The sequence below is a fragment of the Bubalus kerabau genome, chromosome 2 (genome assembly GCF_029407905.1).
Source record: "Bubalus kerabau isolate K-KA32 ecotype Philippines breed swamp buffalo chromosome 2, PCC_UOA_SB_1v2, whole genome shotgun sequence".
Taxonomy (NCBI): Eukaryota; Metazoa; Chordata; class Mammalia; order Artiodactyla; family Bovidae; genus Bubalus; species Bubalus kerabau.
Genome location: NC_073625.1, coordinates 199,513,783 through 199,531,125, shown reverse-complemented (window position 1 = coordinate 199,531,125; position 17,343 = coordinate 199,513,783). Strand labels below are relative to the sequence as shown.

Below are 17,343 nucleotides of genomic sequence, written 5' to 3'. Positions count from 1 at the left end.
CAGCCCATCCATGCCCCTCAGGGAGGCCCCGCTGGGCCGGGCCTGGGTGCCCGGGGTTGGGGGAGAGCCAGGCCCTGGCTGGGGAAGCCACTCAGCCCGTTTCCTCCTCTGCCCTTTGTCTTTCTCATGCCTTGCCTTTCCGGAGAACCTGGGCCTGCGTTCCAGTGGGTACAGCTCGGGGTAGACGTTGGCCAGAAACCAGTGGAAGGTCCGGCAGCCCAACCTCCTCTGCAGCTGCTGGCGCTCCGTGCAGTCCGGCTTCCCAGCCTGGGGAGGGGGGAGACACAGGCGGCAGCACAGAGAAAGCGGCTTTACATCAGAGCTCACGCGGGGGAGGGACGGGGGTCTGGGAGGGAGCTGAGGGAGGCGGACGGCGCAGGTCACCGTGGGCCGCGTCCGCGCCAAGCAGTGTTCACGTGTCCTGCCATCAGAACTGTGCTGAGTGGTCGTGGGCCAGTTGAAAATGCCCTGTTTGTGGACATTTAATCAAATGTTTGAGGGGTTTGTTTTTCTGGGCCTTTGAGGGGAGGTCCTTTACGTTTACTTTTATGCTTCTATTTGTTTCACGTCTTGGGGTAACTGCATAGCCCTGAGCACTTTCCCTGGGATGAAAGGGCCCTCGGGGACCCATCTCAACAATTACTCCCCACCCAGTTTTTCCTCTGGGCCCAGGATGAACGTCGCAGCCTTAGATGTGATGACAGACTCCCATGATGACAGACCCCGCCCCACAGACATCCGGGGATTCGAGCTGTGAGCGCTTCCCCCTCCCACTGCTCCCGCCACCGCCCCCCTCTCCCGACCCCGCCGCCCCGGCCTGCCCAGAGGCTGGGAGAGACAGAGGACAACCCCTCCGGGAGAGGGAGCCCCTTGAGAAGGCCCCCATGGAAGTACCAGCTGGAAGCTTCTATTTGCCCTTCAAGGCGGAGGGGAGGTGCTTCTGGCCCAGCCTCCAGCTGCGGAGGGGGCCCTGGGTGGGCACAGAAGCCTCTGCTGGGCTCCCCCCTTACCTTGCTCAGGGACAAGGCCTCTGGACTGTGCTTGTAGAAGGTTTCTTTGAAGGAGTCCAGCCAGGTCTCAGCGATGCGGACCTTGTTCTGCAGGGCGGCCTCCCGCTCAAGCTGGGAGTGGGCATCTTCATTCTGGTAGAGGTGCCCCACCCGGGAGCAGGGCAGGATTTCCACGGAGCCCCCACAGAGCCAGGTCTGCCAGGAAAGGAGAAAACGCACACCTCTGTGCTCCTCTCCGTGCTCCTCTCCAGGGACGTGGGATGCGAGGGACCCTGGGAGGGGCTGGCAAAATGCCCGGGGCATCACGAGCGCACAGTGACGCTAGTTCTCAGGACGGAACAGAGCTTCCTGATCTGAGAGTTCTGGGCAAAGGGGAGGGACAGGTGGGGAAAATGAGGGCGGTGGTCCCGGGCCAGGACCTGTGGGTTGAGGGGTCACACCCCTGCAACAACAGGAGACAGTGGAAACAGTGGCAGACTTCATTTTTGGGGGGATCCAAAATCACTGAAGTCAAGTGGGCCTTAGAAAGCATCACTACGAACAAAGCTAGTAGAGGTGATAGAAGTCCAGTTGAATTCCAAATTCTGAAAGATGATGCTGTGAAAGTGCTGCACTCAATATGCCAGCAAATTTGGAAAACTCAGCAGTGGCCACAGGACTGGAAAAGGTCAGTTTTCATTCCAATCCCAAAGAAAGGCAATGCCAAAGAATGCTCAAACTACCGCACAATTGCACTCATCTCACATGCTAGTAAAATAGTGCTCAAAATTCTCCAAGCCAGGCTTCAGCAATATGTGAACTGTGAACTTCCTGATGTTCAAGCTGGTTTTAGAAAAGGCAGAGGAGCCAGAGACCAAATTGCCAACATCCGCTGGATCATGGAAAAAGCAAGAGAGTTCCAGAAAAACATCTATTTCTGCTTTATTGACTATGCCAAAGCCTTTGACTGTGTGGATCACAATAAACTGTGGAAAATTCTGAAAGAGATGGGAATACCAGACCACCTGATCTGCCTCTTGAGAAATTTGTATGCAGGTCAGGAAGCAACAGTTAGAACTGGACATGGAACAACAGCCTGGTTCCAAATAGGAAAAGAGTGTGTCAAGGCTGTATATTGTCTCCCTGTTTATTTAACTTATATGCAGAGTACATCATGAGAAACCCTGGACTGGAAGAAGCACAAGCTGGAATCAAGATTGCTGGGAGAAATATCAATAACCTCAGATATGCAGATGACACCACCCTTATGGCAGAAAGTGAAGAGGAACTAAAAAGCCTCTTGATGAAAGTGAAAGTGGAGAGTGAAAAAGTTGGCTTAAAGCTCAACATTCAGAAAACAAAGATCATGGCATCTGGTCCCATCACTTCATGGGAAATAGATGGGTAAACAGTGGAAACAGTGTCAGACTTTATTTTTCTGGGCTCCCAAATCACTGCAGATGGTGACTGCAGCCATGAAATTAAAAGACGCTTACTCCCTGGAAGGAAAGTTATGACCAACCTAGATAGCATATTCAAAAGCAGAGACATTACTTTGCCAACAAAGGTTCGTCTAGTCAAGGCTATGGTTTTTCCTGTGGTCATGTATGGATGTGAGAATTGGACTGTGAAGAAGGCTGAGCACCGAAGAATTGATGCTTTTGAACTGTGGTGTTGGAGAAGACTCTTGAGAGTCCCTTGGACTGCAAGAAGATCCAACCAGTCCATTCTGAAGGAGATCAGCCCTGGGATTTCTTTGGAAGGAATGATGTTAAAGCTGAAACTCCAGTACTTTGGCCACCTCATGCGAAGAGTTGACTCAAAGGAAAAGACTCTGATGCTGGGAGGGATTGGGGGCAAGAGGAGAAGGGAACGACAGAGGATGAGATGGCTGGATGGCATCTCTGACTTGATGGACGTGAGTCTGAGTGAACTCCGGGAGTTGGTGATGGACAGGGAGGCCTGGCCTGTTGCGATTCATGGGGTTGCAAAGAGTTGGATACGACTGAGCGACTGATCTGATCTGAAAATCACTGCAGATGGTGACTGCAGCCATGAAATTAAAAGACGCTTACTCCTTGGAAGGAAAGTTATGACCAATCTAGACAGCATATTGAAAAGCAGAGACATTACTTTGACAACAAAGTCTGTCTAGTCAAGCCTATGGTTTTTCCAGTGGTCATGTATGGATGTGAGAGTTGGACCATAAAGAAAGCTGAGCGCCGAAGAATTGATGCTTTTGAACTGTGGTGTTGGAGAAGACTCCTCAGAGTCCCTTGGACTGCAAAGAGATCCAACCAGTCCATTCTAAAGGAAATCAACCCTGAGTGTTCATTGGAAGGACTGATGCTGAAGCTGAAACTCCAATACTTTGGCCACCTGATGCAAAGAGCTGACTCATTGGAAAAGACCCTGATGCTGGGAAAGATTGAAGGCAGGAGGAAAAGGGGATGACAGAGGATGAGATGGTTGGATGGCATCACTGACTCAATGGACATGTGTTTGAGTAAGCTCTGGGAGTTGGTGATGGACAGGGAGGCCTGGCATGCTGCACTCCATGGGGTCGAAGAGAGTCGGACACGACTGAGCCACTGAACTGAACCCCTGCAACTGCCTGAATGTCCCTGCCCTGCTCCTGAAACACATGCCCAGATTTAGCACTTAGAGGATGCATCCGTGCTGTTAACACCTGGACTCTCCCAAGGCTGCTTCCTGGGGGGAAAGAGTACCCCTAGTGGCCAGGGAATCTCTAAAAGTTTGTGAAGTCTCCTGCTGCAAAGTTACCAGAAGCCATTCCTGTGGAGATCAAAGCAAGCTTTCCTCAGTCTTTCCTACTTCTGGGAGTTTCCCTGCTCTCCACTCACTCCTACTCCCAAGTGCCTGGAGTTCATCCGACAGGAAGTCTCTTATTCCCTACTTGGGAATAAAGAGGAAAGTGAAAACCTGCCTAGGATAGGCAGAACCAAAAGGCACCAAGCAGGCAGACCACAGGCTTTCCAAACTGTGTGCCAAGGCACCCCAGGGGGCCAGAGCAAACCCAGACGGCTGAGTGGGCTGTTTCCAACGTTCGGGAGAAACGCAATGACACCTGTTGGATGTTCTGCAAACTGATTTCAGCCTCAGATTGCTGTACTTTCAATGCTCTATGTCTTCGCTGGGTTGGGTTTTCAGGGGTTGCTGTGGTGAAAAACCAGGCTAAAAATCAATGAGGAAATGAGGGTGGAGGGTCCGATCTGATCCAGGGCTTGAGAAATTGTGTGGTGCACAGTGGGGCTATGCTGTTTGGACAAATACTTATTAACGTATTAAGTTGTTTAGTCACTAAGTCGTGTCTGACTCTTGCGACCCCATGGACAAAGGAGCCTGACAGGCTGTAGTCCATGGGATTCTCCAGGCAAGAATACTGAAGTGGGTGGCCATTTCCTTCTCCAGGGGATCTTCTGAACCCAGGAATCAAACCTGGGTCTCCTGCATTGTAGGTGGATTCTTTACCAACTGAGCTACAAGGGAAGCCCCATTACGTTGTTTGGATCAAACTAAGCGCACAGAACCGTGTGGTATTTGCTTCGGCCAGTGGGCACGGTGAAGACTCTCCAGGTGCTAAGGGTGCTGGCCTCGGAGGACGTCTAGGAAGTTCTGCATCAGGCGGAGATGACTGAAGACATGCTCTTTCCTACGAGCGGGCTCAACAAGTGGGTTCAGGAGGGAGATTGTGATGATGTCAAGAGAGAGGACAGAGGGGGAGAAAGCAGGGTGGGACACCCCCCTGATGATGACTCTGTGTTTGTCTGAAGCAGCATCCTTGACCTCCAAGCTGTGACCCTGCCCATGGCTCCAGAGAACCTCCAGGGCCTCCCGTGGCCCAGGACATACCTTGAGAGACAGCTCGAGGTTTCCGCCTCCCTGCAGTGACAGGAGAGGGTCATACGCTCCGGTGTTTTGGAAGTAATGTCGGTCCACGGCCACCACCCCACCAGGCACCACGGGGCTTCTGGGAAGAGAAGGTGGGAACAGACAACAGTTCAGAACCCGGAGTGCCTGGGGGTGGGGACAGCAGGTGGGGGTGCTCCAGGGGCCCAGAGAGTGGACTCGGGGCTCAGTCGGACCTCAAGGCTTTTAGTTGCGAGACTGGAGCCAAGCAAGCATGTCACAAGTCCCGGGGTTTCATGAAATGAGAGCTCCGGCCGCCTGGACCTTTTATACCGCATCCTGGGACTCTGCTTCTTCAGGGAGGGCCCCCTCTGGTGAGGTCTTTGGGAAGAAGACCTTGGTTAAAATAAGATGCCCTGAGGCCAGCAGCACCAGGCCTGGACCAAAGGGGCCAGCAGGCCTCTTCCTGCCCTCACTCTTGACCTCACACTCTTATCTGCTTCATGATCACGCACCCCCTAAGACGAATTCCGCAGGGACTCTGGAATAGATAGGTCCCCAGCTGCTCTAGGGGAAATACACGTGCCTTAAAAACCCAGAAAGCTGGAATCCCTGAGTGAGGGAATTAAGATGACAGCAACATCCTTTAGAAGAGCTTACCTGAGGAGGACAGGGCCAGAGGCTTCGGAATCAGAATCTCTTCATTCAAAAGAGCACACATTTCCCTATGGCCAAACTCTGGATATGCCTCAGGAGCGGATGACTCAGAGTTCAGATTTTTTTTTTAATTACCATGACAATAGTTGTACATGAACAAAACTACTGACGTTTGGTTAAAAACACGAAGTTATACCACACTAAAAACCAGTAGTGTAGATATTTCCAGTTTTACCACTTACAATTTGTAAGATCTTGGATGAGATAGATGACCACTCTGGGCTCAATTTCATCACCTCTAACTGGGGACAATAACGGTGCTTCATAATAAGAGTTTTGGGGAACTAAAAGAAATGTCACGTGAAGTACATTTGCTTGCCAAAACCCAAAGATCTCTGAAACTCAAGTGCTTCTTCATGATGCCTTTGGCAGCAAGCCCTGTCCTGAACTGACACAGGTATCTGTATAGCCTTTATGTACCTGGCAATGATAGACTGTATTTAAAACTTGTCTGTAAAACACAGCAGAGTGGAGCCATGAAGAGCACTGTGGCAGGGGGCTGGCCTCCAAGTTTAACCTTGGATCTACCGCTTAACAACTTCATGCAACTGGGCAACCTCTGGAGGCTTCATCTTTGATTTTCCATTTTCACACGTGGGAAATGGGACTAATAATAGTAATTCTGCTGCACAGAATTATGTGCGTGCTAAGTCACTCCAGTCGTGTCAGACTCTGCGTGACCCTGTGGACTGAAGCCCACCAGGCTCCTCTGTCCATGGGATTCTCCAGGCAAGAAAATGAGTGAGTTGCCATGCCCTCCTCCAGGGGATCTTCATGACCCAGGGATCCAACCTGTGTCTCTTGCGTCTCCTGCATTGGCAGGCAGGTTCTTTACCCCTGAGCCAGCTGATATGTATAATATGTTTATAGCATTAACTAAGCACTTGTTCAATAAATATCACTTAATACTATCATTTGCAAATGTACAGGCAATGATATCCTTTCTGGAATTTTCTTGGCATCTGTATATAATCGGTACCCAACCTCATCCTAATTCCTCTTTCATGCTCTCTCACCAGACTGACGAGGGAGGTCATGAAGTCAGAGTATCCAGGGTGGGGAAGACACAGTTAAAAATGTATTAATGTGTGTGAAAAGCAATCTGGGCCCTGCACAGGGAGCCTGAGGCCTCCACAGGGGCCGGATAGCAGCTGGGTCTCAGGGAAGGAGCAGCCGCCCCGGGCAAAGGTGACTGGATTCTCCTTGGCTGGAACAGGAGAGGCGCCGACTTTGGCCAATGGTAGGTCAAACTGGGTGGGTCAAAGTGACTACAGTGACCTTGGGCATCAGAGAGACCCTGAGGCCTAAAAGAAGATTCCAGAGAGGACTGGTGCCTGGAGTCAAGGAGCCTTTGCCTCAGGTTGGGCAAAGGTCATCTGAGAAGTATGTTCTCTTGAATGGAATCCCTTGTCTTTGGCTGGAGCAGAATAAATTGCTCCCTCAGGCAGGCCCCTCTCTTAACTTTCTGTGGACCCACCTATCCAGCACTCCTCATAATGCTGAGATCTACCATCCTCCCGCACCATAACTCAGAGAGGTCCAGAAACTTCTCTTTCGATTCTTTGGGTTCACAGCCCTTAGGAGAGTGTCTGGCATGAAACAGGGGCTCAGAGGCACTGACAGACCAGTAATGAAGTCAGATAGAGTTAGCTCCCTGTGCTTTCAGGACGCACACCTATGACGGAAGGAGGCAAAACATAGCTGGTTCTGCACCCCACCCCTTACACCTGCATCTCAGCACCATGACCCTTCCCCACTGGGGATACGAGACCTGAGGTTGGTGTGGGCCGGTTCCAGTCTGAATGTCTGTGTCCCTCCCAAATTCACCTGTCAAAGCCCTAACCCGCAGTGTATTGTATTTGGAGATGGGGCCTCTGAAGAAGTAATTAAGGCTAAATGAGGTCCAGCAACAGGAGAAAATAAATCTCATGCTGGTTAAGCCACCCAACCTGTGGTTTTTTGTTACAACCGCTGAGCTGACTACAACGTGGCCCCAAAACCAAGAACAAAGACAGCAGACTCTGAGTTTTCAAGTCTAATGGCAAACCTGCAGTCTAGGCCTAAGGTGAGGGCTCATCCTCACAGAGCCAGGACCTTCTATGCCCAAACTAGATAAGATCCTCCGGCCTGGGGAGAGAAGAGAGAGCCTGTGGGGAGACCAAGACACAGAGATTCAGGTAGATCCCCGAGAAGGACCTCGTATCCACTGTGACACCTTCAGGGCAATTCCTGGAGGAGGAGGAGGATCCCTTGCTTGTTGTTTGGGGATCAGAGAGCAGAAGGTACATAGCCCACTTCCCACTGGCTGCGCTGGGAGTTCAGGACCCCCCTGATGACCCTTGGCCCTAGGAGATAGGGTCTAGGTGGTGCCCGGGGAGGCACGTGGTAGATGCAGCTCCTTAGAGGCTCCCACACCATCAGCACGCCAGCATGGGCTGGAAGAAGATGTGGGACCTCAGCAGACGCCATGTGGAGGGTGCAGGCCAGCGGTATCCCCATGCCAGCTCCCCTCTGCGGCCACGGCCGGTGAAAGCGCATGCTTCATGGTGAATCCGACATGGGACAGCCAGAGCCTGAAGTGGCGCCCTTCCTTCCCACCAGCATCCCCCACGGAAGCCTGGAGCCCAAAGTCCACCCCAGAGGGAGGGTGGACACACCTGGATGACAGATTCAGTGATGAGAGGACTAAGCTATCACTGAACCTGTCTAATTTGTCCAGAAGTTTTCTGCTGTTAGGAAACAGGGACCAAGAGAAAAATTACCCAAGTTCAGTTAGTAGAAAATAAAAAAATATTTCTTACGTATCTAAGCTTGGTGGCTGAGGTCGGCTGTTAGAGTCACACACTCTCGGGTAGACATTTGGAAGTCCTGTTTGTGACTAACACCTCACTTTGTGTCCATAGACTAGGCACATGGAAACAGCTTGGGTGACTGCTTGGTGCTGGGCAGGTCAGTGGCGCCAGAGTCCTTGTTCCTTGGGCTCTGTCTACAGTGTGACATTGAGCCCACTGCGAGTTAGGGCCACGCCTCCCTCCTGGGGACCCAGGTGGCCTGAGGTTGTGGAGGAAGTGACCCCAGGTGACCTCTGAGACTTGCTTATAAAAGGGGGTGCATACTCTGAAACATCACGGTAAATGGGAGAAGCCAGACACAAAAGTTCACCTACGTGGGAGTCCCTTGGTATTAAATATCCAGAATTGATAAATCCATGGAGACGGACAGTGGATTGGGGATTGCTAGTGGCTGAAGAAAGGGGACAATGGGAGACACAAGTAAGGGACTTGCCTTTAGTAAAGGGAGATGTTTCGGAACTGTAAGGAGGCAATGTTTACTCAGCATTGTGAATATGCTGCATTGTTCACTTAAAACGGTTCATTTTACATTATATGAATTTCGCCTCAATACATTATTTTTTTAATTGGGTAGGAGATTACAGCTTGCTTTGCCTGGCTCTTTGGGACCCTTGCTGTCTGAACCCAGGGCCAGGGTGTAGGAAGCCCCAGGGACCCGCCTGCAGGGATCTCATGGAGAGAACAGGGAAGAAGCTCCTACTGGGTCCCAGAGATGGCCACCATCAGACTCTGGGGAATCCTGCCCTGAGCTGTTGAGTCATTTCCAGCCGGTCTAGTCTGGTCCTGCTGAGGCCCCGGACACCACGAAGCAAACAGCCAACACCAGAGCTCCCTTCAGAATTCACAACCCAGAGTCCAGGCTCCTAATAAAAGCTCTTCCACACCCTTAAGTTTGGACGGTTTGTTACACAGCAGAAGCTCTCTAGAACATTGACTAGATGTTAAACACAACGTATCCTATGTTAAACATAGGATATTTCTCTGAAAGTCAAACACGTGAGAAGCAAACCACAGAGCTGGACGTATTTTGAGACTTCCGGTGTCTTAGCATTTACCCAGCTGAATTCTTCCCTTTTACCAAGAAAGCATCTAAGGCCTGGGAAACTCCAGAGTTTCCTGGTGAGATGGAGCTGGATTGAGACCCCAAATAAGGTGCTTCTGCTTTTTACTTTCAGGGTCTGGAAACTTCGCCGGACTCCACTCGTGAAGCAATGTGAGGATAATAATACTCATCCCTGAGGGCCTGACGGTCTCTGCATGCTTCTCATATATTAGCTCATTCAGACCTCACAGCCCCCAGAAGGTAAGTATCATTGTGATCCCCCGCTTATTTATTATGTAACTTGCTAGGAAGCTCCAACAGAGAAGGCAATGGCACCCCACTCCAGTACTTTTGCCTGGAAAATTGCATGGATGGAGGAGCCTGGTAGGCTGCAGTCCATGGGGTCGCTAAGAGTCGGACAAGACTGAGCGACTTCACTTTCACTTTTCACTTTCATGCATTGGAGAAGGAAATGGCAACCCACTCCAGTGTTCCTGCCTGGAGAATCCCAGGGACAGAGGAGCCTAGTGGGCTGCCGTCTATGGGGTCGCACAGAGTTGGACACTGAAGTGACTTAGCGGCAGCAGCAGCAGGAAGCTCCAGTATTGACGCCCCAATACTGGGCCACCTGATGCAAAGAACTGACTCACTGGAAAAGACCCTGATGTTGGGCAAGATTGAAGGTAGGAGGAGAAGGGGACGACAGAGGATGACATGGTTGGATGGCACCACCAACTCAATTGACATGAGTCTGAGTAAGCTCTGGGAGTTGGTGATGGACAGGGAGGCCTGGTGTGCTGCAGTCCATGGGGTCGCAGAGAGTCAGGCACGACTGAGCAACTGAACTGAACTGAACCTGCTAGGAGAGGAGGAGAGCCCAGGTTGGCCCAGGCCACCCGGTGCCGAGCCCGCCCCCTGCTGAGCCCGTGTCGGGGAGGCAGTGGCGAAGCCAGCTGGGGAAGGAGCCTCACCTGATGGGACTGACAGGGGAGGCGAGGGCCCTCCTCTCGCGCTCCGGCAAAGGCTCCCAGTGGAAATCCAGCTTCCAGTCCAATACTCCTCGCTGCTGGTCCGCGGAGGGGTAATACTGCAAAGTCTTCCAGTCAATCACGTCTAGGACTGGAGACACCACCCTGCTCCTGGAAGGAACCGTGAGGTCAGAGAAGGGATACACACCCCCATTTGCTGGGGGGGGGCAGAAACATAATTTAGACACCAGCCCCCAATACGGCAACCACCAGTCACGCAGCTACTGGGCTCCTAAAAATATCAGGTGTCTGAACCGAGATGTGGTGCAAGTGTAAAACATGCACTGCATTGAGAAGACTTAGTATGAAAAATGGTGTGCCCATCCCAGTAATTATCGTATTGATCGCGTGTGGGAATGATAATATTCTGGACGTATTGGGTTTACTAAAATATTTTGTTGAAATTAATATCATGTGTCTCTTTATTTTGCAATGGGACTACTAGAAATATTTAAGTTATACCTGTGGTTCCTATTCTATTTCTACTGAACAGAACTGTTTGAAAATACATTTTTCCACAGGGAGTTGGGGGCCCATTTCATTAAAGAATATTCCTGCGCCCTTCTTTAAAAATCTCTCTGTCCAATAAAAAATACACACACACACACACACACCCTCTCTGGACAAAACTGAGAGACAGAGGAGTGGTGGCCTGGGCTCAGCTCTGCCACTAATGCGCTGTGTGGTCTTGAGGTAGCTGCTGTACCTCCCTGGGCCTCAGCTTCCTCATTTGTAAAACGGGAGGCGGAACTACTTCCCAGAAAGGCCTTTCTTTCTCAGCTGTAATGCTCTAGGGCTATGGCTCTTGACTTCTTTGGAGGCCTTTGATTCCTTTGAAAATCACCGGAAAACAACAGATTCCCTCCTCTGAAAAATAATCATATGCACATATACAAAATATTGTGTACAACTGCAGAGGGCTCACGGGCCCCTGCTCTAGGGTCTAGCTCTGGTTCCTACCTGGATCATGAAACTGGGTTGTCTTGAGAAACCAGGATTGTCAAGCCCCAGAAGTCTCCTTGATGTTAAAGCGCGCGCGTGCGTGTGTGTGTGTGTGTGTGTGTGTGTGTATGCGTGCACGTGTGTGTATATGAGTACATGGTGTCTCTCAGCGAAGTCCTGCAACTAGATTTACTTGTTCATTTACTGTAGCTGTTGGCGTTGTATTTCATCCCAGATTTTTTGCACGGCTCGGGACTACATGACCTCAGAGAGGGCGCTGTGGGAAATTGGTACAGATTTCGGTACAGGTTGGAAACCCTGCCTTTAGCTGCATCACTCAGGTGTAGCAGCTGCCCTCCACCTAGTCATATCTCAGTCACATTTTTTTTCCTTTCATGGCCTTTCCTGGCAGTGAGAGGCATGAAACTGGCCTTTCATGACAGTTTCTTCTAAAAGCTGTACCTTGGAATGAATTAGGCATGAACTCAGGGGTTACCCAGTTATACTGGTAAGAAAAGTCTTAGACTGGCTGGAAGTTATCATCTAAGAAAAGGAATATTTCTGGGAAAGAGATGCCAGCCATGCTGTTTACACTCCCATCAATTTCCATCCCCCTTGGAGACAGCCAGGGCTGGCACGAGCCCAGCCCATATGGAGAGGGCCAGAGTCGTCCTGGCATTCAAGGATCTGCTTTAATCTGTGGCCTCCAGTGACTGGCCTTGGCATGAAGGGTCATGGGGTTTATATTTACAGCAAGGATCTTGTAAGGTAATGGTAACTTGAGACCTCTGGCCTCTGCCACTTTGGAGCACTGTGCATTGACCTAAGAAACTGAGAAGTATGAGCAAGGATTTCAGGGGGACGCGCTCCCAGGTCTGCTTACTGTTGAAAGAGCCATGCAGAGCGGATGGATTTGGCAACTGGCAGAGCATTTTGTGGAATTTCAGAATCAAGAGCCAGGGAAGCCGTGTGGCTGAATTCTGAGGAGTCCCATCAAGTTTGTGCCACCTTGGTAATGGTAACAGGACAGGAAAGGAAACTGCGTTCAAGTGGCTACACTGTTTGTCCCAGAGCTTTCAGTTCTGTCCTCCTTGATAAAAGTTGTACATTCCTTTTCATCAGAGAATGATCACCCTAAAGTTCGTCAAGTTTCTCTTTTTGCTCCGTCTCACTGGAGGCTCAGAGTCATATGTAAATCTCATTTCTAATAACTGTATTACCCCCAGTTTCCAACACCATCTTTTCCTTTCTGAAGTCTTCTCCTTCTGTTTTAGCCAGTTACATAAGTGATTCATCATAAGCCTCTTTGAATACATTTTGGGTAAAGATGAAGGTTAAAATGTCAATGAATGAAATGAAAGATGTTTCCTTGTTCTGGTTTTGATTCCCATGGACCAGAGCAGCTGCTTGGTCAGGGCTAAATTAGGAAGAAATTGGAGTTGAGAGACTTGAAAAGGAGTGATTGAAAAAAAAAAGTTTTATATTTAGCTTTGTGTTTTGAACCTACAGATGTATCTAGAGTTCTTGGAATTCACTTAGGGCAAAATAGCAAAGCTTCCCTGTCTGACTTGGAAGGAGCGAGGAAAGGACTCACTCCATCATCCTGTCACTTGTGAACTGAGTTTTAACTCACGGGCAGACTTGAGGTCAATCCTCTCCTAAGCCTTTCTAAGCCCTAGGTGGTCAAGCATTTGGGTTTCAATGGAGCCGTCAACAAACACCAGCTAACTGAAATACGTGAGGTCAACCAAGGCACCACTGTCCAGAGAGCCAAAAGCTAACTGCAGCTGCAAACTCATCCACCAAACTTTTACCCCAAGGAGGAAGGACCCTAGTTTATCTCACCACTCTTTGTTTTTCCCCTGGGCCTGAACGTTCCTCTTGCTCTGTGATGTAGAAAGCCATTCTGGAAGTCCATGCAAATTCTTGGCGTTTGTGGGAAGTGTCTTATACTAAGAAGCAAGAAGCTCTACAGTCTCTCTTCCCAGAGTTTTGCTGCTCAGGTGCGACCCCGATTGATGCTGGCCCTCCCAGGACTCTGTCTGCCAAGGGGGACAGAGCAGAACAGGGGCTGAGAGCTTTCCTGGGCCACAGACCAGAGGAAGGTGGCTCGCTCTGCAGGGCTGGAGGCATCTTAATCCCCTGCTGCTCCTCAACACATGCACACACACATGCATACACATACACACACACAAATGTGGGATTCTTCAGACTGCCTTCCATCACTAAGCCCTCAAATATGGAGCAGCCTCAACCTCAGCTGAGAGCTAGGTGACCTTGAGAGCTAGGTGACCTTGAGAGCTAGGTGACCTTGGGAACTAGATGACCTTGAGAACTGGATGACCTTGAGAACTGGATGACCTTGAGAACTAGGTGACCTGGAGAGCTAGGTGACCTGGAGAACTAGATGACCTTGGGAACTAGACAACCCTGAGAACTAGATGGCCTTGACCTTGAGAACTAGGTGACCTTGACCTTGATAACTGGGTGACCTTGACCTTGGGAACTAGGTGACCTTGACCTTGGGAACTAGACGACCTTGAGAACTAGGTGACCTTGGGAACTAGGCATCCCTCTTGGATGCTTTTGATTTGTTAATGTGGGTCCATCAATTGTTAACCATTTTACCACTCTGGTGGAAGATGTTGACAATGGGGAAGGCTGTGCACATGTGAAGGGAGAGGATATATGAGAAATCTCTGTAACTTCCTCTCAACTGGGGGCTTCCCTCATAGCTCAGTTGGTAAAGACTCTGCCTGCAGTGCAGGAGACCCAGGTTTGATTCCTGGGTTGGGAAGATCCCCTGGAGCAGGAAAGGGCAACCCACTCCAGCATTCTTGCCTCTCAATTTTGCTGTGTACCAAAAATTGTTCTAATAATAGAGTCTATTAAAAAAAAATAGAATGAAGACATCCCAGACCCTGCACTTTGACCAGTGATCCAGGAGCTCTTTGTAAACTATAAAGTGATACACACATATTTTCTAAAAAGAACCAGGTGTCCCTAAGGCAGGAGCCTGGACCAGTCTTCAAGTGGGAAATAGTGTGGTCAGCCTCCTGAGTCAGGAACACCCCTAAGAGGGGGGTCTGCCCCTTTGCCCTTGGAAATCTCCCTTTTTCTCTGGTCAGGACTCTTCCTCCCTGGCTTGGCCCCTGGAGCTGCAGTCAGCTCAGGCAGTGGTGGCCGGGGAGGCGGGGTATGTTCTGTGAGTGGCTGAGGCTGTAGACCATCTCCCCCTCTCCCGCCTCCTGCTCTACAGCCCCCGGGGGTGAGTTACCTGTCACCAGCTATTCTGGCCAGGAGGGGCTCCAGCCAGCCCGGCTGGCACTCGCAGTGGGTGTCCATGAAGACCAGCACGTCCCCCGTGGCCCTGGCAGCCCCCAGCATCCGGGCCCCGCTGGCACCCAGCCTCCTGTTGCTCCTGAGCAACTTCACGCCCTCCAACTGGGCCACGTGCTCGCTGAGAGCCATCTTGAGTTGTCCTGGAATCGACAGGGGGGTAATCAGTGAGGTCACAGGATGCCACAGCCCCCGAGAGTGCAATGACCATCACTAGGATCATCGCCAACGGGCCGCTCTTGGGAGCGGTGGTGAGCATCGCCTACATTACGGGATGGTTGTCGCTAAGATGAGAGATGCCTAGTTCCTTTGGGTGGATTGGGGTTCCCTCCAGTAAAAGCCGGGAGACATGGCGTCCTGAAGCTAGGAGAGAAGAGAACGTGATCACATTCTCCAAAGGCAGCAGTGAGGCTTAAGCAGATGCTGCTGGTGCCCTGCTCTGCTGGGACCCCTCTTGCTAGTTTGGTTTGCAGGTGCCCAGCTGCTGGGGGTTGGCTGCCAACTGAAGTCCCCATCCTTCCCTGGAGACATGCCCCAGGGGACCAGAACCCAGGGCACAGGAACCACCTCTCCTGCAAGTAGCAGGGAGTTGGGCAGAATGCCACCCCTCGCCCCAGGTGAGTGGTGGCTGGGTTGGCAATGACCGACCGCTGTCTGAATACCAAGCCCGCTCTTTGCCTCAAGGCAAGACAGCTGCTGAAGTGCACCTGGGAACGGGCCGTGGCTGACCTTCACCTGACACCGTGTCTTAGCTCAACTCCTTCTGCCTCCTCCAGGCTTCCCCACTCCCCTAAGAGTGTTCACCTGAGAGCACCGCCCTGCCCCACAATAACGTACACATGAGTCCCCATCTCAGGCTCTGCTTCTAGGGTACCTGACTAAGACACAGGGGTCAAGGAAGTCAAAGACAGAGGGTCCATGGTAGGCGGCCCCCAGGAGGGTGGCACTGGCCAGAGAGGTCTTACTGCAGTGGTGGGGGAGTGAGCAATGAAGAGAAAATGGGAGGCTAGAGATTGAGATCAAAAGTCTACACATTCTTTCAGGAATGACAATCCTACAGAGGATACAGGTTGAGAGAGGCTTTTTAGGCTTTGTCTTCAAGATCAGGTTCGATTCCTAGGTCGGGAGGATCCTCTGGAGAAGGCTACCCACTCCAGGATTCTTGGGCTTCCCTGGGGGCTCAGCCGATAAAGAATCCGCCTGCAATGTGGAAGACCTGGGTTCCATCCCTGGGTTGGGAAGATCCCCTGGAGGAGGGCATGGCAACCCTCTCTAGTATTCTTGCCTGGAGAATCCCATGGATGGAGGAGCCTGGAGGGCTACAGTCCATGGGGTTGCAAAGAGTTGGACATGACTGAGCAACTAAGCACAGCACAGCACAGCACATTCAAAATCAGAAAAACTGTGCAAATGGACGGGTGTGAGAGTGCCCAGATGAGCAAACTAGCAGAGATGGAAAGACCAACGTACGGTCATCCTTCAGAGTCGGGGTGCTGGCGTTGGTTCCAGGAGGCCACCCACCCACCGCAGACACCAAAATCTGCAGATGCTCCAGTGCTCAAGTCCCTTACAAAAAAGGTGAGCACAAGGGACCTCGCTGGCGGTCCAGTGGTTAGGACCCCACACTTCCAATATAGGGGCACGTGACTAAGATCCCACATGCCCTGCAGTGCAGTCAAAAAAGCCAATAACGAGAGAGCAGCACAGTCACCCTCCAGCTGCTGATTCCGCGCCTGCAGCCAGCATCACACTCTGGGCATGTCAAAGGGGGCAGAGCCTCTGGGGCTTTCCCCAGATGAGTCTCCTGCACCCGAATCCCCGTCTGCTGGACCGCTTCAGGGACTCCCGCCTACACAGGCTCCAAACCCCAGTCTGTGCACGGGGGCCCCCAGGGTCCAGGCCCTCCCGAGAGAGCCTGCAGGAAGCCCACAGCCACCTTGCTGGCTGAGGTCGTCCACCAGGACGATTTCCTTCAGGAAGGCCCTGGGCGCCGTGTCCAGGATGCTGTGCACGGTCCTCAGGAGGGTGGCCCAGGCCTCGTCGTGGAAGCAGAGGACGACGCTGGCAGTGGGCAGGCTGTCCGCGGGCGGCGGCTGCTGCAGGCACCTGCAGGGAGGAGAGGCAGGGCGTGAGGGGAAGGCGAGCCCCAGCCGGGGCAGCTCTAGCCAGTGGCTCTCCTCCCAACTCGAGGGCTCTCTCCCTGGGTTGTCTCAGGATTTCCACTAAAGAGAACCTATGACGCCGTCGCAGACGTGCTGTCCACCGTCTCCCAGGCCTAGGACTCCGAGAACTGCTTTACAGTGCGTATCCTTGCCTTTCCCCTAGCAGTTGAGAGGTTACCACCATTTCTCAGCAGACGACTGGCCTAATCTGTGAAATGGGAATGAATGACAAGCTCACCCACCTCTTAGAGCTGGTGTGAGGCCTTAACAGGACAAGATACACAGGAAGTGTCCTGTCAACATGAAAGATCATCTGTTTAAGAGGAGGGACGCTGTTTTCTTTACTTTTGTATTCCTACAATCTAGGATAGCGTCTGACACATCATACATGTTAATTTTTAC

The 17,343-nt window shown here is 51.4% G+C and overlaps 1 protein-coding gene across 1 annotated transcript in view; it reads right to left on the bottom strand.

Annotated features, from left to right (window-relative positions):
• GALNT15 (polypeptide N-acetylgalactosaminyltransferase 15) overlaps positions 1 to 17,343 on the bottom strand; it is a 48,237-nt gene that overhangs the window by 9,698 nt on the left and 21,196 nt on the right. The window contains exons 2-7 of the mRNA XM_055569975.1: positions 16,716 to 16,885; positions 14,718 to 14,922; positions 10,442 to 10,609; positions 4,863 to 4,980; positions 1,011 to 1,205; positions 136 to 267 (exon numbers count right to left, since the gene is read on the bottom strand). Coding sequence (XP_055425950.1) covers positions 136 to 267; positions 1,011 to 1,205; positions 4,863 to 4,980; positions 10,442 to 10,609; positions 14,718 to 14,922; positions 16,716 to 16,885 — 988 coding nt within the window. The remainder of the gene's footprint in view (positions 1 to 135; positions 268 to 1,010; positions 1,206 to 4,862; positions 4,981 to 10,441; positions 10,610 to 14,717; positions 14,923 to 16,715; positions 16,886 to 17,343) is intronic.